The 25,235-nt window shown below is 40.8% G+C and overlaps 2 protein-coding genes across 3 annotated transcripts in view; both read right to left on the bottom strand.

The window, feature by feature from the left end:
• Nucleotides 1-19,633, bottom strand: part of ptpn4a (protein tyrosine phosphatase non-receptor type 4a) — a 55,299-nt gene extending 35,666 nt beyond the window's left edge. For both annotated transcript variants that reach the window (XR_015102236.1, XM_086123488.1), the window contains exons 1-2: nt 19,120-19,633; nt 1,457-1,611 (exon numbers count right to left, since the gene is read on the bottom strand). Coding sequence is in view for 1 of the 2 variants with exons in the window: in XM_086123488.1 (XP_085979614.1) it covers nt 1,457-1,594 (138 nt within the window). In the remaining variant the exon portion in view is untranslated. The remainder of the gene's footprint in view (nt 1-1,456; nt 1,612-19,119) is intronic.
• Nucleotides 19,634-20,402: 769 nt separating this feature from the next.
• tmem177 (transmembrane protein 177) lies at nt 20,403-24,929 on the bottom strand. Its single transcript, XM_086122912.1, has 3 exons — nt 24,754-24,929; nt 23,500-23,739; nt 20,403-22,113 (listed from the first exon to the last, which is right to left on the bottom strand). The coding sequence occupies exons 2-3, from the start codon at nt 23,698-23,700 to the stop codon at nt 21,382-21,384; spliced, it is 933 nt and encodes a 310-aa protein (XP_085979038.1). The 5' UTR covers nt 23,701-23,739; nt 24,754-24,929; the 3' UTR covers nt 20,403-21,381.
• Nucleotides 24,930-25,235: the final 306 nt, after the last annotated feature.

Below are 25,235 nucleotides of genomic sequence, written 5' to 3'. Positions count from 1 at the left end.
GGGGGTCTGATCAATGACGCTGACAGAGACCGAGTCATTCATTCAGCTCCACGCAGGAAAGGGGGATTGTGGGGAATCGTGAGCAGGAAGCAGAGAGGGTGAGTGGACAAAATAATGTATTTTCATTTCGTTACTTTGTGATTGTGGGATGAAGCTGGATGCATTTTTTGGATAAAAAATCTCATGTGCTTGGCATTTGACATGACATTTTGAAAAATATTTAAATTCCCTTCCTCAAGCTATTCCGCTTTGAAGACACTGAAAGTAGCTCAGTAGCCAGAGGCGTAGGCTTGGTCTCAGCAACACACCCAAGCACCACCTGCATCAACAACTAGTGCGGGGACATCCTTCTATATTGTCAAATTCAAAGACACACCCTTCAGCAGAGCATATTTGCTTTACAATGAGCATGCAGGTGTGCGTTCTGCACTCAAACATGCACAGGACAATGTCTACAACAGGAAGTGATGTATCTGGAGTAATGTCGTTGGAAGAATTGTGCATGTTTTGTGAGTCACAACGAGGATTTTACTTAGGAGCAAGTCATTCTCGGCAGGCGTATTAAAACAGATGCAAAGGGGGAATTGAATATGTTTGCGCATCTGGTAACAGACTGCTGTAATATTAGTCAGGACCAAACGTGACACCTCCTTTTATGTGAGGCTCCACTGGCTGCAAATGTGAAAAACACCCTGAGACATGCAGAAGACCCAACATCGTCACTGTCTTCGATGACTGTCTTTAATCAACCACAGAAATCAGCACTTTGATGCATCAGTGCCGCCTAAAGTACTAACACACAGTACATTTCTCAAGTCAAAATAGACGACGGGTCTGGAAGACTCACTCAACTGAAGTGGTTGTATTGCACATGTTTACAATTCAATGGGGGGATTCTTTTTGTATATCTAGTATTTCGATGGGCTTCCTGAAAAATACTTGTGTTTTTGACATTGTGTTCTTCAATTGACTGGAGTTGGTATTTTTACATGATGCATCTATTCTTGCTTCTTGTCAAAACATTTTGGATGAAGCCTGTTTTTAGGGGCATGCATCTCACCATTAAAAGACAATTCAATACGTATCTTGACACGGGGTGCAATTCAAGGCAGATTTGATTTTAAAGTGGAACGATTTGATTCAGTTTTGATGCAGTAAGTTGCCATTTTACATACATGAGAAGGAACTTATCAGTACTGTTAATGTGGGAATACCTTCAAAGATATATCCCTTCAATAAAAGATCATTCGATACTTGATCTATTTTAAAGTTCATTGAATGTGGCTCGATTCATTAAACGTGCATCTTCTAATTCAAAACCGATTTTAGGAATTGTTTGTTGTTACATCCCTACTGTTTCTGTCTTTCATTTAAAAGGAACATGTATATGTGGGATGAGCAGAACACAGAGTATTATTTCTCAAGGCTGAAAGTCAAGCTCCACTGAAGTACTTACGCCGACTTTAAAAGCCTGGACGGTGTTGTCCAGCAGCAGTACGTTGCACACAACCTGTGTGTGGTGCCTGTCTCGCTCCAGCTCCGTCGCCCGGACATTGTAGGATCTGCCAGCAGGCAAGCGGAAGCGCGCGCTCATCACGCTCCTACCAGGGTCTGTAAAGTTAAAAAAAAAAAAAAAAAAAGCAGGAACGGGATGTCAGTAATGCGTGAAAGAAAAACACAGCAAAATAGGTAGAACTATAAATTGGAGCGTTATCAGGGCCAGTGTGTGATCTGTGAACAAACATGATTGTTCATGATAGCACGTCATTATGATAAAGCAAAGGATGATGATTATGTGCCTTCCATCCCCCATCACTGCAACATGGCTAGAAAGATTGTACAAGCAAAGACTTGCAGCACAAGCTTCATGTCGAAAGAATGTCAACAAGTCCCAAAGAAGCAGCAGATACCGAACGTGGAAAGTACATTGCGACAACAGTACTTAGGGCTACTTCAGACAGAATGCCACAAAACCAAAAACAGTTAAATAACAAAGCTGACTTAATTTTTTTTTTTTATTCCTTCTGCTTCATGATCTCAGGCACGTTTAAGTCAAGAGAACCATGTAAAAAAAAAAAAAAAAAAAACAATAAATACACCATCTTTACTGAGCAAGTCTTGTCTCAGAATAGCAGTCTATTGAGCCATCCATCCCCTTTCCTTAAAGTCGATCCCAACCGACTTTGGGCCACGGACAACAACACTTCCATTTCAATAGATAGCCTGCCGATAACTTTTGAAAATTATATTCAGCTATATTTGTCTTTTTTTTTGCTCTTGATGATCAATTACTCACTGGCTTCTGGTTGTGTCACATTTGCTTTCGAGCAAGCAATTGTACAACCACTTACGTGTTGTGTTTATTATTTTACTTTATGTTAACTGTTTTGCTAAGTGCTTTGTTACAGCTGCCGCTGTTGTGAAAGCGCTATATAAATCAGCATGTGTGTGTGTGTGAGTGTGTGCGTGTGTGCGTGTGTCAAAAAAAGCCCATCTTGACCGCTTGACTCTTAGCAACTACTGCCCCATTTCTAAGCTTCCCTTTGTGTCAAGAATTTTTGGAAAACATGTAAAAAAAACAGTTATTCACCATATTGAATGGATGCAATATATATACACATGCAAACTCCACATAGGAAGCACTGAGCTCTGAATCAAACCCTGGACCTCTGGCACTGTGAGGCGGACGTGCTTACCAGTCCTCCACCATGCCACCTCCATTATATATAATTGTATTTATTTATTTATTTTTGTCTCCTCCCACGTGATCCAGCATAATGGTAGTCATATTGTATGATATTCCCTTAAGAGTTATGGTCCTGTCATCAGGCACTGCTTTCTTTGGTCTCAAGGGCTGTGTGAGCACATTGTGTTTTGTGTGCAATTATGCATGTTGAATGGTTCTCTGATCGTGTGAGTTGCTTGTTGTGAACATCTTTGCAGAAATGTTATACTATATAAATCTGTATCCAGTAGCAACAACTCACCTTCTTACATTTAAAAAACTAAAATAAAATACAGTGCAGTAAAATATTGATGGTGTTACAGTGGTATCTTGACTTATGAGTTTGTTTCAGGAGTGAGCTTATAACTAGTGTTTACTCTATATTTTTAAACATATTTTCCCCACTGATATGAAATGCAATACAATTTCACCCCCACAATGTTTTTCTAACATGTTAATGTAGAAAAATTGTGCTGTATTATATGTACTGATATAAAGACATGTACACAATGTTCAGACAATGTAAACAAACAAACTGTTTTGTAATTGTACCTGTCATTGTATTTAAATCTCACACACACTGCAGTACCTTTTCATTGATGTTCCTTTCAGGCCTGGTCAATGAGTGACATCAGGAGCTGGGGGTTGGCCATCTTATGTCTGCTCCATGCTCCTTGCAAGTGCTTTCATTTTGTATTTGTTTTACAATTGCTTGTCCGATCAGCATATCTGAAACTTGCGATTAACTGAAATTTTGGCTCAACACAAAGCAAAACAAAATTCAATCAAGTGACAGTCGGCCCTTTACTCGGCGCGGGGGGTGGCGTAAAATAATTTGGGGCATTTGTCAAGGTAACACTGTACATGAAGCATGAGAATCCAAAAAAAGCCAATAACCTCCCTGCAGTTGGCTGGTGACCAGTCGAGGTACCACTTCACCCACAAACCTTATGAGGACAAGTTCTATACAAATAGGATAGTCGGATGAACAGGAAATAAAATCCCATATTAAGCGGCACCAAGACTTAACATACTGAATCAATCAATGTAACCGCAATTATTTCATACATTATTCTTTTTTGAGTGATCGATACTATCAAGTTGCCACACGCAGACAGTTATGCAATGTACACAAAGACAAAGCTTGCAAGAGCACCAAACACCAAAACGAAGGGAAGAAAGAGTTTGAAACACTGCTGAATGTTGAAGGAAGGGACAAGCGAGCGTTCTACTATCATTGGCTCACAGTGGGATACATAAATGATGAGGCCTGACACACAGACTATCCCCACAGGCTGGCTTGCCTTCCACTGCTCTCTTCGTGTCCGAACAGTTTTGTGCCATCCAGCTGAAGACAAATGCATCACATACACACAGAGGAGAGGAGGATATTAACTGAAGAGTGTGTGGACTTAATTACATTGCTTTTCCTACAACAAATCTGTATGCTGTAAAAAAAATGAACAAACTCAATAGAGTGGCAGTGCTAAATTTAAATGCGTCTTAGCATCATACAATTGAGATTTTGAACATTTTCCACAAAAATATACCTCTTGAATCACGCTAAGCTTTGGAGTAATGTAGACTAATTCACAAATGTTTTAAAGCATTTTATAACTTTGTACAGTACTGTAGTCTTGGCTTTGCCCTGCTGAGCTGGACAGGACATCCACACTCCCCTGAGAGAAGGATATGGTGCTGCGGAAGCACGCTAACATTATTGCTTCCTGCAGGCAGTAGTGCTTACAAACTGTGTGTGTGTGTAACAAGACCCAACAGTCTTGTTCTCTGCTGGGCTCCTCCAGCGCTCTCTCCGCTTATCGTAAACACAAACTGCAACCTTTCCTGTCTGTGGGAACAAACTAATTTAAATACATGCATAAAACACCCATAGTGTCACACATCACCATTCACACAAACATCAACCACGGCCTAGTGCCAACAATTCAAACCCAGAAGCGCTGTGAAACACCTGAACATTGCAAGAGTGTGACTCAAACTCTGATGCACCAAACTATTCTCTCGTTGCTGAAGAATCAATCTTCAAAAGAAGTTACACTCCCTTCAATTGCTGAACTGAATTTGCCCTATTCATTTTTTTGTTTTGTTTTGTTTTTTTTATCCTAATTTATTCGAGAGATGAGCCATGAATTGTAATGTTTATGGAACAATTGAAATCAAACTACGCCACAGACAAACAGGTGGTTAACTGCACATCTACAGTACTTGTGTGGGACCTTTTACATGACTGAGTTTTCTTAATTACTCAATAAATAAATGAAAAAGATGTCCATGAGGCTCTTTAAACAACACATCTAATTAAAACAACCCAAATACAGACTGAAAAATTCCCTCTCTGGATTTTCCAGACAGTCTGGGCACAGCATTGTGGGTTTGTCTGTATCCGCCAGAAAGTCACATTTAACTTGTAAACTTCCACATAGACAATGACACAAGCCGCCGGCACGCACACCAAAAGCAACTGCCAAGCAGTCAAAATTTGAAGGGTTAGTGGGAAGACTATAACTCCTCTGAGGAGCTCAGAAGCCAACAATAATACTTTTTATAATTTCCTCAGGAAGCAGAAGCAGAGATTCCAAGTGCACCAAACTAAGTGATTTTGTTCAAAGCTCGAGCAAAAATCATGGTAGCTGGCCCTAAAACTCACTAAAAGTTGTGATGGAGATCAGTATACCTTGGAGTACAGAGGTCTCCAACACGTAGCTGAATAGACTCTGCCGTCAGTGCTCCAAAATATCGCAAAAGCACGTGAAATCATTTAAGTGTAGTCAGCACTTCAGAATTCACCAAAAAAGGTGCAAAAACTCAAACCACTGAATCTAAATGTGTGAAACGAACCGTGTTGGGATTCACTCAAACATCATGTGATGGGGCAGCAGTTTGCTTTAGAAATATTCCAAGATAGAACAAATGTGCGAGCAATAATTATAGAAGCAATAATATTCAACTGAGTTTGCGCCTAACTCTTGATGCTCGATTTGCATTATTTGTATAGTTTGCATTTTTGTATGCATATGGGCTTTAAAGCCTTGAACCAACAACATACATAATGACTACAACAATAGCATATGTGGGGATTCAAGCCACTTGACGATCAGATTAAAAGTCAGAAGACAAATATGAAATAATGCCGATTTTTCTCATTTTATAAAATTACGGATTCATTTTTTCACAACTAAAACAAATTATGGCTAACGCAAGGCAATATAGTACAGATACACATGATACACAACTAAGTGACTCAGTAAGCTACAGAAGTAGGCCGTTAGTAATTTTTCACAGACTATACAGTATTGATGTGAGTATTGTTTTATTGTCTGTCTGCCTGTGTTGCTGCACTATTTGTGTTCTGCTATCTCTTGCTTAGCCAATCTATAGAATTTTGCATGGGAGTTAAGCTAGCGGACTTTCCTAAATTCCCATATGTGATTTGACTATATTACACGATGTGTAAGCTACTTAATGTCACACTACATTAAAAGTGCTATGACTTAAATAAGATTATCCCATTGTCAATCAACAATCTTTTTTTTTTTTTGCCTTGATTCTGTGTTGAGTTTAATTCAAAACTGTGACAGCCAATCCACTTGCAGACAACTGAACTCATTCACCTGACGCTGCTGACCACCTCTGCCTTTGTTTAAGTTTATTGCAGCGTCAGCAAATTTCATGGCAAAGCCAACAGTTTACCCTTGAGGAAAAATATTTACTGGTAGTTTTATGAAATAATAATTGTGTGATAGCGTCTACTCTTGGTTCTTGCCAACAATCTTTTCTAGTTCCTGTCACTGGCAAGTGCTTTTCTTAAGGCTACACAACAAGCACTGCAATGCAGTTAGTGGACAATATAACAGCTTCGCCTAGCTTCTTTGGTTAAGGTCTTAAAAATCTTTGTGTGCAACTTTGCATGTGTACAAAATAATTATAAATGTGCACAAGCGCACATTTGGCCTTTGGTGCATAAGTTGAAAAAAAGCAAGATAAGCAAGGAAGCAGGCAGACAAGTAATGTTAGGGCTTCCGCTCTGTGTTTCAAATGCATTACACAGCTACAAAAACATCAAGCTTGAACAGCCACCCATATGGAATGTCCCTCTCTAAATGCATTGAATGAAATGCATGCGTCAGCCTACCTGGATTCATTGATTAGAACACACGTCTGATGCTGCAGCTTTCACCAAGCTTACTCCAACATTTACAGGAATGCTATTATATGGGTCAAGCTTCTGCCATTTGTAAAGTTGCCCCTAGATACCGCAAATACCATTGCTGTTTGGTCTGATATACTGTATACCCACTATTGGCTGTTTATTGGTCAGCCAACATGGTTCAGACAAAAAGCCAAGCAATGTGGCTAGATTAAACCATTTCTTGCAATGTATTAACAAGATCACTACTTTCTAGTACAGCATGCAAGCACACCAAGATGCGTATGGTATGTAAAGTAGAAACACAAAACACATAAGAGAAAGAGATCCAGGGTAGATGAAAGCAGCACATTCCTCCTGTTTTTTCTCTCTCCTGCTGACTCTTACATTCAAATGTTAGCAGGGGTTGTGCTTCCACCATCATTTACCTAAATTTACACCTTGTCACATGGCTATACTAATGCTTCTAATGGTCACAGTTAAATCCTCAAGGTACAGCTCCAACTACTTGACTTTTAAGCAAAATTTGCAGCTCAATAATAAGACCACAACACATCATGGATGGTCAACGGTGCCTTGAGATACGACTGACCCAAGATACAGGTACAAATTACGAGCTGTCAATCGGACGATTTTTTTTTTTTTTTACTTTGCGTTGCAGGCAAAAATTGGAAATGTAAGCATTGTTTGTTGGCAGACAACTTAGCTCTCTTTAAAGTCGATGTTTCGACAAATAGCGAACAATTCTTCAAAAAGAGGTGTTTGCAACCTGTTTATTGCCACTCCAAGTTGATGGCTACTGTCAAACTAAACATAAAACAAAGAGAAATGCACATTTAAAACAACAACAACCATACCTTTACCTTCAAGTCATAGTATAATGTATAGAATCAATGTGGTAGTGTTGATCACGCTTTCAGCAACGGATATTTGAACATAAATAGTGCAGCAACACATGTAGAGAGACAATTTAACAATACTCATATGCATATATTCTTCATCCTGTGTGCATCTCTTACAGTGGTTATGAAACTTTGTTTCAGACTGAGACAAAAGTCATTATACTGTCCCCCATTATTTCTTGGAAACTGAATAGTCTAATCTTGCTTTTTCCCGAGAAAGAGAATTAAGTTCGGACATAGCTTCAAAAAGTAGATGGGTGGGGGTGGGGGATACTAGGAAACAGCTTTCATCAACTGCCTTATCCTTTGAGGCCACACAGGTCATTCAGTGCCTTCTGTGAGTGTGTTCAGTTTATTTTGTCAAAACAGGAAAACTCATCCATCCATTTTTTGGACCAATTTCCTCAATAGTGTTCTCAGTGGACTTTGGTTGTTGACATTTATGTTCATTGTTTTGTTTACACAATTGAGATTTAATTAACATGCCCAAAAGTTCTTTGCGACAAAAAAAAAAAAAAAAAAAAACACTAAAACTGTTGGCGATCGTTTGAGGAACTCTTGCGACCTTGAACTAAGAGAATGCAACATTCGTTACCTTTGAAAACACAATTGTTCGCAGCTCAGTGGCATAGGGGCTTTACAGACAGAAAAAAAATTGCATTTTGGTTCTTGAGTATCTGTCAGTGGGGATAGCAGTCATTTTGTTAGCTATACTAGTTCCACTCTGTACTGTGCTTGTGGGATTCAAAACAAAGAATCAGTATACATTTCGGCTGAGGATTTTTTTAAGCATTATGTTCGTGTATTATCCCATATAAAACAGAGTTGTGTGGGAGGGCCTGTCTTTGTACCACTGGCTGTACGAAGAGTTGAAGATGAAAAGATGCAAAATAAAATGGTGTCTGGAGTAATCCTGACTCTTGGCCACGACTTGCAGCATGCAAATTAAAAGGTGCATGCACATCTTAACGTGTTAAACTCAAAACAACTGATACAAATCTCCCAGCATTGGGCTTTCTTAGCAAAGCTTTATTTCTGCTGGCATCATTCAACCGGGCCGAAAACCCTGACTCAGAGGTGCAGCCTTTATTTTATCAGAGCTGGCACAGCTTTGACATCAAATACTGCGTGGCATTTAAGGAGCTTACCCAACGTTGATTCTCAATAGTCTGACTGTGGCCAGAGTAATGACTGGTCACAAGAATATTGTAAAATTCTGGCATTTTGTCATTGATTCTCGTGTTGATAATTCATGTTCATTGATTTGTTGACAGAATTGAGACGTAACATCAAAATATGTCATGTGAGCTACGAAATACTTGAGGTTTGAGTTCGACGAGCCCGTGGCATTACAGGAATTAATATGCACCTGATGTCCACATGGTATATATGCAGTTCAGTAATTCATAGAAAACTGCATTACAGATTAGATACTTCCACATCCATAACAAATACGTTATACATCGTCAAGTATAGGAGCCTCTTTCAGATTAATCTGACTTTACACAAGATTAGTGCAACGTCTGACCTGAATGACGGCGAACCATCGAAACGGATTCACTTCCAGATAAAAAAAAAAACACTGCACAAGAAAATGTGATCTTAATCCAACAAAGCAAACCCAGACCTACTGATAGACAACATAATGCAAAGATGAAAAAAGACGCCCAACGTACACGCTGAGAACAGACACAAGGACATGATCCAAAAGCCAGACAGAAAATCATGATCCCTAACTAGCATGTATCATGAAGAATTCAAATTGGGTTGTCATGATACCAATATTGTGACTTCCATACTATACATGTATAAAATACCTCAATTCCAATACTGAAATGATACCATTGCCAAACTCCGTAAAAGCAGTCAAATCATAGTCTTGACAATATAAATTGAAGTTCACCACTGGAAAGTAAATCTAAAAGCAAAACTATTCATTCTTTGTAAATGCCTGACGCTGAGAGTGTACTTCGTGGGGCGGGGGGGGGGGGGGGGGGGGGGTGTATTATTCACATTGTACTGTGCAGGCAGCCAGTTTCATCTCTGGCTTTATGTCATTACACTTTTCTCCTTGGCCTTTGCCCATCACTGTAATCCTTCTAAGAGAAAAAAAACAACAACAAAACATCTGGAGGTAATCCTTCATCTGTGAAATGTGCTGATGTGACACAAAATAATAATTTGAAGTCTAACATTTGACATTATGGGGAATCTTCTTTCGAGAAGATTTCTGTTCCATTTAATATCAATGAGGCTGATCTCCTTCCTGCTAGTACAATTTATCACCAGCAAAAACTAACTGAGTGCAACTGTACAAAAACATTCTGATGAAAAACATTCTCCAACATCTGAGAATGTCCCTTAATCTGCCTTAGGAAAAGACATGACCTACAAAACTACGAAGCAGAATTATAAATCGGTTAGCCACTGTTAATCAGCTGCTAGGCTAACGCTTAAGTGGCGCTAAAATATGCAAAGACGACCCAGGCCCAATGATGTGTCCTGTATAAATGTGCCCCAAGAGCTGTGATGCATTGTCTTCTTCCTGAGCGGCTTTCTAATGGCACTGAGGCTGAGCGCGAACGGGCAGAACCCGCCGTGAGTCAGCCAAAGACAGCCCCCCGCCTCACGTTGAAATCAGAGAAACCACAAGAATGCAACAGCTTCTGTTATGATCCCTCCCTGCTGCCTCAAGTCCTGATAGCTTGCCCCACAGTGAGGCTGCCTGTTTCCCCTACTTGTCTTGTTCTCTCACTCACATCGCTCTCTCTCTCACTCACTCTCATCTCTCTCTCACACATTCACAAGCACTCAGCTTACACAAACACAAATACAACCCGAATCACACCAACGCCACATATTTTATTTCCCATTGTGTGCGGCTCCAACATCAAGACTGTCCAATACAAAATATAACAAACATTCTGTCTTTTCCCGAATCTAATATTCAACATTTTGAGTTTCATCCACTTAAATTGATCAATCATCTGTACTCTTTTTACCCTCACTATGCACATTTGATCGCCCTCATTCACTGACGCATTGTGCGCCACGTACTTGTGTGGATTTAGACCACTGCATCTACACAAATGCTGTATAATTATACGTTTTGAAAGTATTGTTTCAAATCAAAACATCCACATATTGCAGAGTGGAGAATGTGATTTTTTTTTTAAGCGGTTGCCTTGATTCCTTGCACTTTCATGCATTTTGGCCACTGGCAAAATAATGCTTCACTATTTCATCCACAGGTAGGTCTACTTAATGTTTGTGATTTTGAATTATGATCATCAGTGTTGTTTTAAATCAAGTTAACTGCTAGTTCTTGCAGGACCACCATAACCTGACTCATGGTGGCCCAGTAGGGCCACCATCCAAAAAGACTTGATATTGGACCCTGATGCCTGTGTTATATTGAGGTCTGCATGGATGAAGCTCCTATGTTTCTTTAGACAGTAAATCAAGTTGGATGCGGAATTCTTTCTGCTTCATTCCACACATAGAGCCAAGTAAGAATAGGTTTACTGTGTTATGTGTCCCGACAATAGCAAGTGTCTGGAGAAAGGTTCGGAGCCAAGATGCAGCTGCAAATTGAAAGCTGGTCCAAAATGCCAAGACAAGGGTAAACATTTAGGAGGAACTGTTTCTCTAATTTATGGTTGTAAAGCACAAACTTTTACTGTCTGTTAACTTAGAAGGATACTTAAGTAATTTAGCCATTTTCAGCAATAAAAAGTTGACATTTTATCTATAATGAATTTGATAACGTCACTACTTTTCATGTTCAATTAAGACCTTTAAAAACACATGTAGCTACTTGGTGTCACATGTGATGTCATTTCCAGTCGATGGCAAGTAACAAAATTAGTTTCTTAAAGGTATTAATTGCAACTTCATTATAGACGAAATATTGAACTTTTTACTGTGACAAATGCTAAATAAGTAAAGTATCCCTTTAAAGAAGAGTTGAAGAGACTGCACTGGAAAAAATATGGTTAACAAACATGGTGACGTGATCGTAAATAATGAACAAATTTAACATTTAAAGTTGTGGGCACCGACCATTTTCTCCACAGGTAGGAGAGGGGGAAAAAATAATAATAAAATCGCAGTTCACACAACAGGGAATTGGCCCAATTATCAGCATGTGTGTGTACCCTATTTTTTGAAACATTGTGGACAATTGACTTTTTCCAACAAGAACAAAATTGAAAAAGAACATAAATGTCTGAAAGCCTAAACCTGTACATAGTTTATAAAAATACTGTCTTAACAACTGGTGGCTGTTCCATGTACACAAGCTCTTGTCATTCAGACACGCTCAATTTATTTTGTTTGTTTCATTGGCTTTACCATCAAAAGAAGATTATTATCTCATGATCACATTGCAGGGTTTGTTTAGCACAACCCTCCCCGTCCACATCGATACAAAATAAAATCCTATGCAGTAATGTTACGTGGGTTTATGCTGGCATTATTTTGTTGGTCCTCACACTCTGGTCTCTCTTCTCTCTTTGTCTGTCCCTGCTCAAAATCTTATTCTGTCTGACCGTATGTCGAATAAATATGACTGTCAACACAAACTCCAAGAGTAGCAGCATGTGAACCTCAAAAGGGGACATAGCAAACTGTTCCTGGCTCTGACCAGCAGTGCGGAAGCAACTGTGAGCTTTGACCTCTCTTGGTATTCCGACTACAAGTATAACAGCTGCTTCAAAAGCAAAATAAATAAATAAATAAATAAATAAACCCGAACACACTAAGCTCAGCTTGTAAATGAAGCAAAATAGGGCTGGACAAAGTGCAACACTTCTGAGAAAGCGGGCCTTGATCCATGTGCTCCTAAACGTAGCTATGTTGCCGTGTTCCGCTTCCTAAATGTTGCGGGGCAAAATTGGCAGACGACATGTCAAAACTAGTACTGGGGTATAACTCTTGAGTAAAGAATTGGAAGCCGGCTGTACTTACATACCTGAGGTGTGCACATGTGGGGGTTGTGCTTTAAACATCCGGATAATAAATTGCATGGGATACTACAGTATATCCAGTGGTTGTTTTTAATATGAGGACATATTTTCCTGAACGGGTTTCAGCAAGAAAAGGTTGACCTCTACCCCCATTTTCACCCTCAGACTGGGAGACAAACGTGAAGAAAGAAGGCTGCTGTTAGTGACTCTGCGCTGTTTGTAAGTCTTTTCACATAAGACTTCATATGATGTCTCATATATACTGTATGTACAGTATATTCAATTGTTTACCACCGATAAAAACATGGAAATAAAGGATATGGAAGCATGTTGCCTTACCTTGCTAGACATTCATTAAGCTGAGAGGAACATGATCAACTTCAAATATTGGTTTGTTTTAGAGAGCAATTATAGTTCATACCATACGTGGCACGTGCAATTCAAAATAAGAAAATATTCAAATCCACAAACACACGGAGAGACATATATCCATATCTGGCACAATAGCAGAGTACAAGTGCTGCATGATGTTGTACAATAGTAATTTTCTTTAAATATTATGACAAAACAGTCCACACATACATGTACACCGCCTTCCTCCGTCCACAGTGTCACCATTCCTTTTCATCAGCCACCTTCTTAGTCATCAACAGACCATTATTAAATGACAAATGTTTGTTTCACTTTCATTTCAACTGACAGTACAGCAGTCTTTTTGACAGCAATCTCAACTGCGCAGATAGTCGGTCCAAAATTTTGCATATGAAATTTAAGAACACTTCCTTAAGACTATACACTGTAGTTAGAATTTTACAGAGATTCTGGTACTACCTGGCAGTTTACAGCCCTAATATAATCTCTGGAAAAAGGCATTCGTATCAAGTTCCCTGCAAAAGATCCTTAAGTAACTATAAACCCGGAAAGATTTATTGCCTTTGTAAGCTATACAACAGAATATGGTAAACCTCAGTGAAATGATGTAACGTATGTAGCACGAGCATGTCTAGCTATATATACACGTTTTATGCATTCTTCAGGGGAGGAAAAAAAATGGAGTAAATCAAAACAACATTCAAGTGACGGGCCAGTTTTAGATTGTGCTCATGTTGTGTCAACTGAAATACTATTTTCACAGTGTGGCCTCATCAACAGACCAACAGAAAGACTGACCACAGACCAACCGACTTTCTCTGAGGCATCTGGCTGATGAGTTGGTGATGGCTGTTTGTCTGGTTTAATTTCAGCAGCGCTGGTGGGCCAGATTGAAAGCGCATTGACTCGAGAGCTCCATCGGTGTTTGCCACGCAAGGCCACATTTCACAAGACTCTAGACTAACTTTTTACACCGGTTGCACCGGTGTGCCCAACTTTCATTCTGGGTGCATCAGTGCAAAAGCATTCAACACTGAAATTGGGATAGGTTCACTCCTTTTCAAACAAGATTACTAGCTTTCTTTTTTTGGGGATATTGACTGATCAGGGTCATGTATTGTGTTGTTTATTTGAATCACAACTCCACAGGACTGCAAACTTACTTAATAGTATTGGTGCATGAATTGATTTGCATCAGTGTTACTTTGGACTTCATTTAAGATTCAAGAAGTTGGCAATCGTTCTGATCATTTTTTCAAATAATGGCAATTATTTCCAGTCTATATCTGATGGCCATTTTTGGACCAATATATTCTCCCCAAAACTATTATAACAAATAATATTGTTGATGGGGTTTTTTTTTACACTGATAATATTATGATCGAGCATCTTAAATCAAGTGTATCCATTTTTAAGTGTGCATAACTTTTAATTAGTATATAGTATACAGTAATAGTGAACACTGCCACTGAATAATGGAACAACAAAAGTATCCTAGATCAGTTAACAAATTTAAGTATAACAGACTCAGGCTCTGTTCGCAAATACTGCACTTAAGCAAATATTAAATATATATTACCCCCGCCCCCCACCTCTCAATAGGCTGGTTAAACCGGTGCAATCACTTGTTCCATTGCGATTTTAGGTTGCCTGGGCACCCACACTGGTGTCCGCCTCGAGCCCTGTTTCATATCATTACTGTTGTAAGACGTGCAGTGTTTAAGGATCAATCTGAAACTAAGTTCAAATAACTTGCCAAAAGATCGATTGGTGTTCAGCCCACTGCGGAGAAAATCTGGCAAAACGGATCTATCGATGGGTCTGCAAACAAAGATCTCCCCCAACTCCAGACTGGACTGCAAGCTTTCCAGGAGGTTCCGGTCGGATAGACAGGCAGCTGGTCCACTTGGTTAAACATGAACAGGCTCCTCTTTGACAAGGCTGTCACCAGCAGACGGCAACAGTCAAAAGAAGCCCGGTCCCGGTCAAATAAATGAAGGGCGCTAAAAGGTAAACACCACTCCATCTCAAATTAGTCCAGTTGTGAAACAAATAACAAACTAAGCCTTAGTTGGTTAGCTTTAAACTCTTACTGCAAACTTAAAGAAAGGGCCATTGTTTATGATGCAAGACACTGATGGCCAACTAAAGTGAATCATTCAGAACCTGATCATTTATTATCAAGTGTTCAATAGATACACAACCCTGGGAGTGTATGACTTACGAACTAAGCAGGTTACACGTATGAATGAGTAGAAACGGACAATGAAAGAACGGCTTAATCAGTAAATATGAAAAAGGTTATCACATCAACGTACCATCTAGTTTTTTCAGTCAATCAAACAATGTCAGGCGGTAAGTTTAGTGTTTGTATTTTATAAATACTACAAAATTAAAATGAATAAAGAATTTCATTAGTGCTGCAATTAACAGTTTACAACAATTTAATACATTGACTTTTTTTCCACTTAATCAAAGAATCTTTTCATCCCTCTATTGAAAAAAAAAATCATCCATTTCTTCCCAGATCTTACTACGAATACATGTCTACATGCACATTACTCATGTGAAGGTCATGGATGCGAGGATAATAAAAGTGGGGTCAGTACCACAGGAAATTTGATCTGAGGCATGTGGGTCATACGAAGCACGTGAGGCGGCAGAACCTGTGAGAATGCAGGTATGTCATCTCACATGAATCACCTTGAAGATCCTCACACCCGTAGGACACATATGACAGTGGCCAGTTGCTCTAAAATGGGGGGGTTAACCAACCGATGCGACACTGAGAGACTTCCAGCGCAACGGGACCTAACATCCTTTCATGAACAAAAGAGCACAGGACATCGCGTGTTTGCCATTTCTGCAGCTGGGTGAGAAACGGGGTTGTTTTAATAACACTGAATTCTATACGCGACATTTTTTAAAAATCCAAAAGAAACAAACAAACCCCCCTTTTCTTTTTTTACACCACCATTCTCGTTAAAACGTGCTGCACTGTAGACATGCCTCATGTGCAAACACTCTTCCCTTGGGAACTTGAAGGTCCCTTTGGGGCTTAAATTTGTGTAATACTAAAGACTAAGCCTTATTGCCATATTCGTAAGTATGCACTGTCAAAGGTAGTCAAGATGTTTAATTGAGTATACTATATCGCTGCTGTCACACAATGTGGGCTGTGCTCCAGTCACAAGGAACAAGCTCCTTTCCTGGTTGTCATGGTAACAAAAGCCAGACTTGCCATTTGTCCAGCAGGATGCAGAAAGGTGTTCAGTCACTCACTTGCATGAGGACTACTTTCAGCGAGACAAGAAACAAGGTGTGTAAATTGTATCGTGGAATTCAAATTCATCTTCCATTCTCTTTAAAAACTAAGTGACTCACAGATTTTTTTTAAAACATGCATTGGAAGTTGAAGGATGCCGATTTGTGTCACCGCTTTGCAACCTCAAAACGGACCAATTACTACTTTCCTATTAGTTGTTTTATTCCATTTTTGAATCAGTGATACATATATGCAGATTTCTTGAATAAATACGCTAAAAACAATGCTTCATCTTTAATTGAAAACTAACTCGACCTTACATTGAGCAGTTTGCAGTTACCTCCTGATCAATTGTTAACCTCCACGACTACCACCAGTGATCCAGACCTTTCTCTGAATCATCTTGTCGAGTTTACCACCCGGGTCTCTCTGTCGTCAACACCACAAGGACCCTCGTCTGCCTGTCGGACCGCTAATGGGATCTTTGCTGTCAAGACGGTCGGCCATCAGCGGGTGGTCAATGCTAGCAACTACTCTTTTAACATTTTTGAGTGGCATTTTTTTAGCATTTCAAAAAGAGCAAAAAAAGCACGAATAGGCGAGTTTTTCAGTGAATGGTGGTTGCTGTTCGGTTCTATAGAGAAAAATTTGCAAGTGGCAAATCGATTGGAGGGGGCATTTGGTACTGTTCCGCACAAACAGACTGAACAAATAATATTTTATTGACAATTGGAGTCTGAAAGAAACGTTATTTGGAAAATCAGATACATCTGCTGGTGCCTCTGTCAACACGTGTATCTCTGTCACATGATGGGGGAGGGGGAGAAGGCAAGCAAAATGATTACAAAAAAAAGAGCTTGGACAGCTTCTTCGAAAAAGAGAATTGGTCAAACGATGAGTCAGACAATGGAGAGAAACAGATATGTTTTTCTCACGGCCGATACCGATTAGCAGTAGTTAAGCAGGTCGATGTTTGGACCCAGTATTCATTTACAGTAAAAAGGGAAATATTTCTGGACAAATTTTGAATACAAACTTCAGCACTAAAAAGAAAAAAAAATTAACAAGTTCCAAATATGCCAAGCTGTTGAACAAGCATGCATAACGGCATTGACAATTTTTTTTCTTTTTATCTTGGAGAAGTAGACATTTTTGTTTTCAAAGTTTAACAAAAGGTGCATCAGTCTGTCTTAGAAATTTAAAACTTGAACAAATAGCTCCTTACATTTTTTTTAACAGTGAAATTTTCCAAAATGTCACTATAACTGCAATGTTAACATTTCACTGAAGCCAGGGGGCAATCCTGTATGAGCTCTTATTCAGCCTGCATGTCTTTCGACATGCCTAACCCTAACCTTGTGATGAAACCTAGTTTAACTCTGTCAAATCACATCTTCTTCTATTTTGCCACCAAACGTTCAAGCGCAAACCATTGGTGCCAACATTTCCCCTTGGAGTCACAAATAATGAGTCTATGAGCAGCACCACCACTGATAACAACTAACAGTATAACTGTTGCATATTTGATTATGTATTTGTTTCTATGGTGGGTCAGCAAAATGTACCAGAACGTGAAACTGGTTTGTGATGCGAAAAAGGTTGGGAATGTGTGCTCTAGTCTATACAGTATTTCATCAAGTATTTAGCAGCATGGGAGTCTTTTACTGATCCCTGATGATCCCCAATCACACAGTGGCTGCTTTGGAGGAAAACACATCCCAGAAATGACTGCTCAATAATATAGCAACCCTTCATTGAAGGATGAACCCTGACCAAAAACTGAAGGTTGCGCAAATGCAATACAAAGCGAGTGCTGTGTATGCACACAAACGGACAGGAGCAGATATAATGTGAATATGATATCTGAGCCGCAGCAGGCAGCAGAGGGGCCGACTGCGACCCAAAAGATGTGGCACGGATGGTGGAGGATTACGTCATCGAGAAAAAAAAAAAGAATGAAAGGAGGACGCCTCAATCGCATGCAGGCTTCACTGGCATTATTAAACACCGCACCACTGTTTGATTACCAACTGTTTTATGCAATTAATGACAGGCACGACAAAGACAATGGTTGACATGAATGGGGGTGGAAAATGCATAGTTTAATTGTCACGATCTTCCCTCGCCATATTGTACTTTTAGAAGAGCGCACAAATAAGCACGTTGCTCTCGTTAATTGTTGATTCGTTGTCTTCCTCTTCAAATCAATGTGCGCCATAGAACTGGCTCTATTGACCACCAACCGGGCTGTCATTAAAGGGGCTTATTGTACACTTGTAACGTTACAATGAATGACCTATTAACGAAGTGGGACATTTATGTCGACACACGGAAGGCTGAGGCATATAATGCTTCATAAACGGCACTAAACGCGATACAACAATGCGGATAATTGATCATTTTGGTGTGTTTGTTGGCTATAAGAAGTAACTGCGATGTGTTGAATGGGCAAAGCAGCGTTAGCAAACAAGGGTGCTACATACTAGTGATGTATATTAAGACGCCATATACATTTAAAACATACCACTCATTAAAACAATTTGATGTTACATTTGGCAATACGAGGAATCGTTAACGCAATGGAAATTATTTCGCTTGGTGAAGCAACTTGGAGTAAAGTGACAGCGCTGAGCTAGCCAGCTACGCTAGCTAACGTCAGCTGTCTGGAAAGAAGGTTAAAATGTTTTTAAAAAGATGTAGTTATATAGATTTTTTCTTACCGTCATAAACTGCTCCGGGGGCGTCCAGTTTTCAAGGAATATAATATTCGCCGTATGAGGAAATGGTCTTTGTGGGTAGGGCGACGAAGCCCGAACATTCAAGAGGAGTTCGCCCGCGGATGCCGACGAGACCTGGGCATCATTACTACGGACGGTCGGTCTTCACAAGTGGTCTCAGTCTGCCGCTGCCTCACACACATCCATCCGGCAGAGAGGGGCCTCCACCGGCCGCGACCATGCCACCACTGCCTCGGCAGCCACGGATGATAATCCACGAGACGCGCTGTGAGCCCCCGCGGTAAGCATTGGCTAAACGCGGCCAGTATCAGTCACTTCAGGCTCAGTACATAAAACGGATGCAAATGCAAAAAAAAAAAACACATACAAAAATGAAAAGTAAATGGCTTTGTCAATTTAACCCCAAAATGTTGCGTTTCTGACTTCGGGCGCTCGCTAGTTGACTTCAGCCTCACTCCGTCTCACTGCAGCTGCTCATCTGAGCGACACAACAGCGGCGAGTGGCGACGTAATGGCGCAATTGGAGCGCGCGGAGGCGGGGCAACACGAGCGGGAGGTGCGCTATTAGTTATGGAGCGCACCCAGGTAAATCGGCATTATCCTTTTATGTGTAGAGCTCCTCTCGAGACCCGGATGTTGAGACTACATTGTTGTTCTTTACAAAGGGACGTTACATTACTGCGTAACATAATTTTCCTCGACCGTTGAGTCTATTTTGTTTGTTTTTTTTAATATTGGATATCATTAAAACACATTTTTATGAATAAATAAATACCTCAAGTGTATTCATTCGCATGTTTTGCCCGAGCCGACGTGTAATTCATAATTCTTGTAACGCGGACACGTCCTGATGTGGGCTGGAGTGGCCTCACGTGGCGTACAGCGTAATAGCAGCCAGTGCACAACAGCAAGACAATGGGCCTTTGTACTGTCCCTATCAATGGCACACTATTAAGTATAAGATCAAGAGGAGACAGTGAGCCCACTGTTGCTGAAGGGAACATCCCAAAGCAACTCACACACGATGGACTGAGCCACAATAATGAAGTGATAGTTTTCGGGGGGGGGGGGGGGGGTTCTTTTGCTTAATTTTTGCATTGCATGCATTCAAAGCTGAGGCCTCATTTCATGTTTCATACTTAATAACGTGGCATTTCCACTCAATAATGAAACACAGAATAGTGTGACTTTAAGTAATGTCTCTGGCCTCCTAAATTCCTCCAACCATGTTCCAACCTGAGCACAAAGGGATCCCAAATAACAGCTGGCATTGGAACAGGCACTGTTTTAGGGACCTCAGTGACAACATGTTGGGGATTCCCATGCACAGTTCCCCTTACTCGTAGCTACAGCAATAACTGGTTGCCAGTCACTCAGAGGGCACATCTAGACAAACAACCATTCACGCTCACATTCTCCTATACACAATTTACTCGCTTCAGTGAAATTCCGCTCAGAAAAACCCAAGACAAGATCCAAATAAAAACAAGCTATCCAGTCAGCCAATTCTGCAATATTATTCATGACAAGCTGCTATATTTAGTTGAATCCTCAGGGTACCTGACTAGAAATGTAATTAAAACACATATCGGAACCTCGTTAATATGCAGACAGATGACCTCAGGGAGTGTGGTGTGATGAGTTCCAAGGTCCCACCGAGGTGGATATTAAAATGATTATCGCCAAACAAATTAGCCAGTCATGCAAATGTGTGCATACTTAAGCACATTTTTCTCAGTTAAGGCTGTATTCCTGGGCTATGATGGGGAAAGAACATCTGGAGACACACCATGCTGGAGGGGGAAAAAAGACCACAGGGGAAATAAATGACTTGCACTGTGAAGAAAAAAAAACATATATATTGCCTTGGTGTTCTTTTCCATGAGGTATGGCACACTTGCTTTCAGCAAATATGCTCCTCATAGTCCTATTATTTTCTTGTACAAGGTTTAATTCATGTTTGAAGAGAGTGGTGTGCACTGCAGCACTTACAAGCTGTCATTTCACTGCCGAACCTTAAATTGGAAATAAGCACTGCAGTCGGCAGGTATAGTAATTGGCCATTTTCAGTTGATTGCTGACATTTGTAAGGAAATTATCTGTGTAGGTTCATGCACTTTTTGTTAACCTAATAAGATAATTCCTATTAAAACAATATGAAATGAGAAAATAAGTCAAATGTGTGTGGGGGGGGGGGGGGTTTGTTGTTGCTTCCAATGCCACTACTATAGAAGTACAGTAACTTTAAATCTTGTCCCTTTTCATTAGCGCGAGGATGCCCTCTCTCCTTGAGGTGTACGGTGTGTGCTTCAGTTGAAGGATGTTGGCGGGAAACAAGTTCCCACTGGGCGCATACATCTCTTCTCCTTTTTTTCCCATGAGTGCACGCATGGTTTTGTTTCTGGACAGAATCTTGTCATAAAACTCCACCCCGCCGTTCGCATAGTCACGGGAGACCCCGGCGGCCTGCCGGTCTGACCTGTAATCGGACCACTGGGTGACAGCGTCCAAGGTGAGGAAGTAGGATACAGCGCCAAGCCCCAGCGCCACAAGATTCACAGCTCCACGCAACAAAGCGGGTCCAGCGTGAAGGCTGAACACTTGCTTCAGCACCACGCTGTACACCCAAACCCCACCCAGGCAAAAGGGGGCAACTGCAGCACTCACAATGGGTGCGCCTGACTGCAAACGTGCCACCTCTCGCGCTATGGCGAATTTCTGTGCTTGGAGGGAGAACACCAGGGAGTCCTTGAGAGCCGTGCCCATCTCACTGTCCCACTCGACTGTTTTGCCATTGATGAAAATAGTCCGGTTCGTGATGCCACTGTGGTCATCGTCCGTGCTGTTAAAGTTCGCTGGGATGCCAATTTGGGCCCCTGCAGGGAGCCATGGGACACCAGCACTGACTGGATGAAAACCAAAGGAGGCGAAGGCAGAGAAGTTCTTGGATGAGCTACCGCTGTAGTCTTTTAGCACCTATGAATGACAAGATTAACACACAGGTTTTAGTATAATGTCACTGGGATCTATTCTATTGCTTATATTGTACACTCTTCATGACATCTTGGGAAGTTCATTTCGGGAGTCTGACAGTGTCAGAGTGCCCTGTGGAAAATATGCGTAGTTTCTGGCTGACCATTTCCTGTCACGATATAAAAAGAAGAACTGTGCCTTTGGATTGGATTGGATACAACTTGACTGTCTGCCTTCTGCAGTAAAATCATTTCTCACACAATCCCACAATACAAAAGATATCATCGAAGCTGTTTCGGCTCTGGATATTGAAGGGGGGGGGGGGGGTCACAGGTCACTCTACCACTGAGCCATGCCGCCCAAAAATACTGGCCAATATCTTTTGATCTCAATCCTATTAAGATGCATCTTAACTGGGAGGGCTGGCAGTGAATGAGTTAAAAGAAAGCGCTAAACAGTAAAAAAATAAAATAAAATAAAAATCTGCACATCCTGTATAACTCAAGTGATATTTTATTTTTAGAGGAAAAGTCTAGATGCCGTTGTGTTCAGAATTAACCAATGTCATGCATGTCCAATATCAAATCCATGTTAAATGGGGCTCTGCACGCCTGCCACTATTCAAAGTCCCTCTAATTAAGCACAAATACGTTTGAGCTGTTCTAGGAGGCTTTTCTTGACTTTTTTTTTTTTTGCTTCCAAGCTGAAGCATAAAGATTTCATGTGACCACTGACAGGTATTTTGAAATGTTCATAATTCCGTTCACCTTGAAGGCCTGCAAGTTTTAGCGAATGTAGAAGAAAATGTAGTTTTTAGTCAGGGTTCATTAATGGTTGCAAAGGGTTGTGAAGATGTTCGTTAGATGTTTTTCTTGTTGGTAACACATTTTGAACGTGTTCAAAATTTCGCAGAATCTCACTGCTCACAACCAAGAAATGTTTCACAAGAAGATTTTGTCCTCTAGTGGAATTGTGCTAGTCACTCCACACTGCTGGGGAAAACAGATGGGGGGGTTGTATGAAACAAATAACCTTTGGACTAATTACATTAAATTACAGAGCTCTACACGACCTCTACACGATCTACAATTAGTGGATTCCAGGTTTCAAAACAAAGCAAGGCAAAATGGCATTTACGGTAGCCGTTATGCTGTTTGCCAATGTAAGAAGTTGCCAACAGAAGTGAAGTCAGCACCAAGTATAAATGCATTTGAAGTCCTCTTAAAAACATGTATTTTTTTGCACATTCCTTTAAGATCTTGTCTAATATCATATTTCAGAACACACTAACTTAAGCACAGCATACAGCAAATTTGCCCCTTCTGCCGGTATGACAACATTAAGTATAACTTGGAAAATGCCCAAAAAAAGAGTAATTTAAGTACGCACCTGCTGGAAAAGGTCCTCTAGCTTGTCAGAAAGGGTGACTGGCTCCCCTTTGTACCAGGCCTGGTAGAGCTGGCGGTACGACACGTCAGGGAATACGTGGTAGAACATGTTGGCCGCAAAGACGCCACCGCAGCTCGCCACGAGCAACGGAGTTCTGTACTTCTGAAGAAGCACCGCATACTTGAGGAAGCTAGATGCCATGTGTTTCTTTTCTTTGACGTCCGCTTTCGGGGGAACAATCTGAGAAGATAGATGGCAAGGATAGAAATCATACTGTGCACATCATTAAAGCATTAATATGACTGCAGCCTATTGCAGCTGTCTTTGGGCAGTAAATGAGGTACACCCTGAACTGGTTGCCAGCAATTCGCAGGGCACACAGAGACGAACAACCATCCGCGCTCACAATCACACCTGGGACAATTGAAAGTGTTCCATTAATCTGGCACACATGTTTTTGGACTGTGGGAGGAAACCAGAGTACCCGGAGAAAAACCCATGCAGGCACATTGAGGCCATGCAAACTGCACACCTGAAGGCCGCATAATGGATGGATGAATGTTTGACATCTCAAGGTTACGAATGGTGCAAAATGATCCTTTGTGCGGCTGCGTTGTTATTCACAATAATGCACGCTCAGTTACCACCACACTTGGCTTTTAATTTTATTTTATATTCATTACGTAGAAATGAAGTCGTGATTGTATAGTGGTCATTGCCACGCGTTGTGGCAGCAGCCATCCTGGTTCGAACCCTGGTCAAGGCTTTTTGCGAGGAGCATACTTGACTTGTTCATTTCTCCGGGTACTCGAGTTTCCTCCCACATTCTAAAAACATGCATGACAGGCTGATTGAACACTATAAATTGCTCCTAGGTGTGAGTGCGTGCGGATGGTTGTGCGTCTCTGTGTGCCCTGCGATTGGCTGGCAACCGGTTCAGGGTGTCCCCCGCCTAGTGCCCCACGACCCTTGTGAGCATAAAAAGGATCGGAAAATTGATGGACGGATGGATGGACTTAGAAGTGTCTTTGTATACAAGTATTGACTGAAATTATGACTTTACCACTGCCTCTGTGTAGCGAGTGATGGGCTGCACCACATTTCGACCTACGTACAAACTTAGCTTACTTAATTTTGTCCACTTTTACACAATAACGATATTAAGAAAAACGTCTGACAGCAACAATGAAGATTTAAACTGTACACACAACACTGCACTGTATAGTTAGCGGTGGCTAACGGGCTGTTACTTACATTGTTTCGCTCTGGAGAAATTGAACACCAAGCAGCAAAAACTACTGCAATTAGAGTTTAGAGACGCCTTAAAACGATCGTGTTGCCCGGATCGTTTCAAGGACAGCTGTCAGTGTGTACGCATGTAACATGACAACCATGACACAACACGACACAACTTGGTCGTAAATCGACAGCGCTGCCGTACGGCTGAGGCACGACAGTTTGACGACAGTAGCAGTTGTCTGGCGTGAGCGAGAACTTTCATCATTTCTAAGTGCTAAATATCGTTTTTATAGTACCTTGTGCTTTGCAGTTACGCGGGATTGACAAGCCACAACTTTAGATAGTCTTGCACAAGTTAATCAGCGTTTTTGTGTAGTGTTGTGTAGCGCTAAACGTCATCCTACTATGGGAAAGCGTTTCTTATCTGTTACCTTGGTCCGAATACAGAGGCATACACTGTATCACTAATTCAGTGTTACGATGCATTGCCCATCAAC

This window comes from Hippocampus guttulatus, chromosome 11 (genome assembly GCF_054856545.1).
Source record: "Hippocampus guttulatus isolate MCC_2025c chromosome 11, RoL_Hgut_1.0, whole genome shotgun sequence".
NCBI classification, from domain to species: domain Eukaryota; kingdom Metazoa; phylum Chordata; class Actinopteri; order Syngnathiformes; family Syngnathidae; genus Hippocampus; species Hippocampus guttulatus.
Note: the sequence above shows the minus strand (reverse complement) of the source record. Positions and strands in the feature narration are given on the sequence as shown.

Excerpts from the sequence above, each read along its gene's own strand:
- tmem177 (XM_086122912.1), bottom strand. The coding sequence starts at position 23,700 with ATGGCATCTAGCTTCCTCAAGTATGCGGTGCTTCTTCAGAAGTACAGA. Across the intron at positions 22,114-23,499 it reads TAGAGGACCTTTTCCAGCAG|GTGCTAAAAGACTACAGCGG; the intron begins GTGCGTACTTAA and ends TGTCATTCATAG.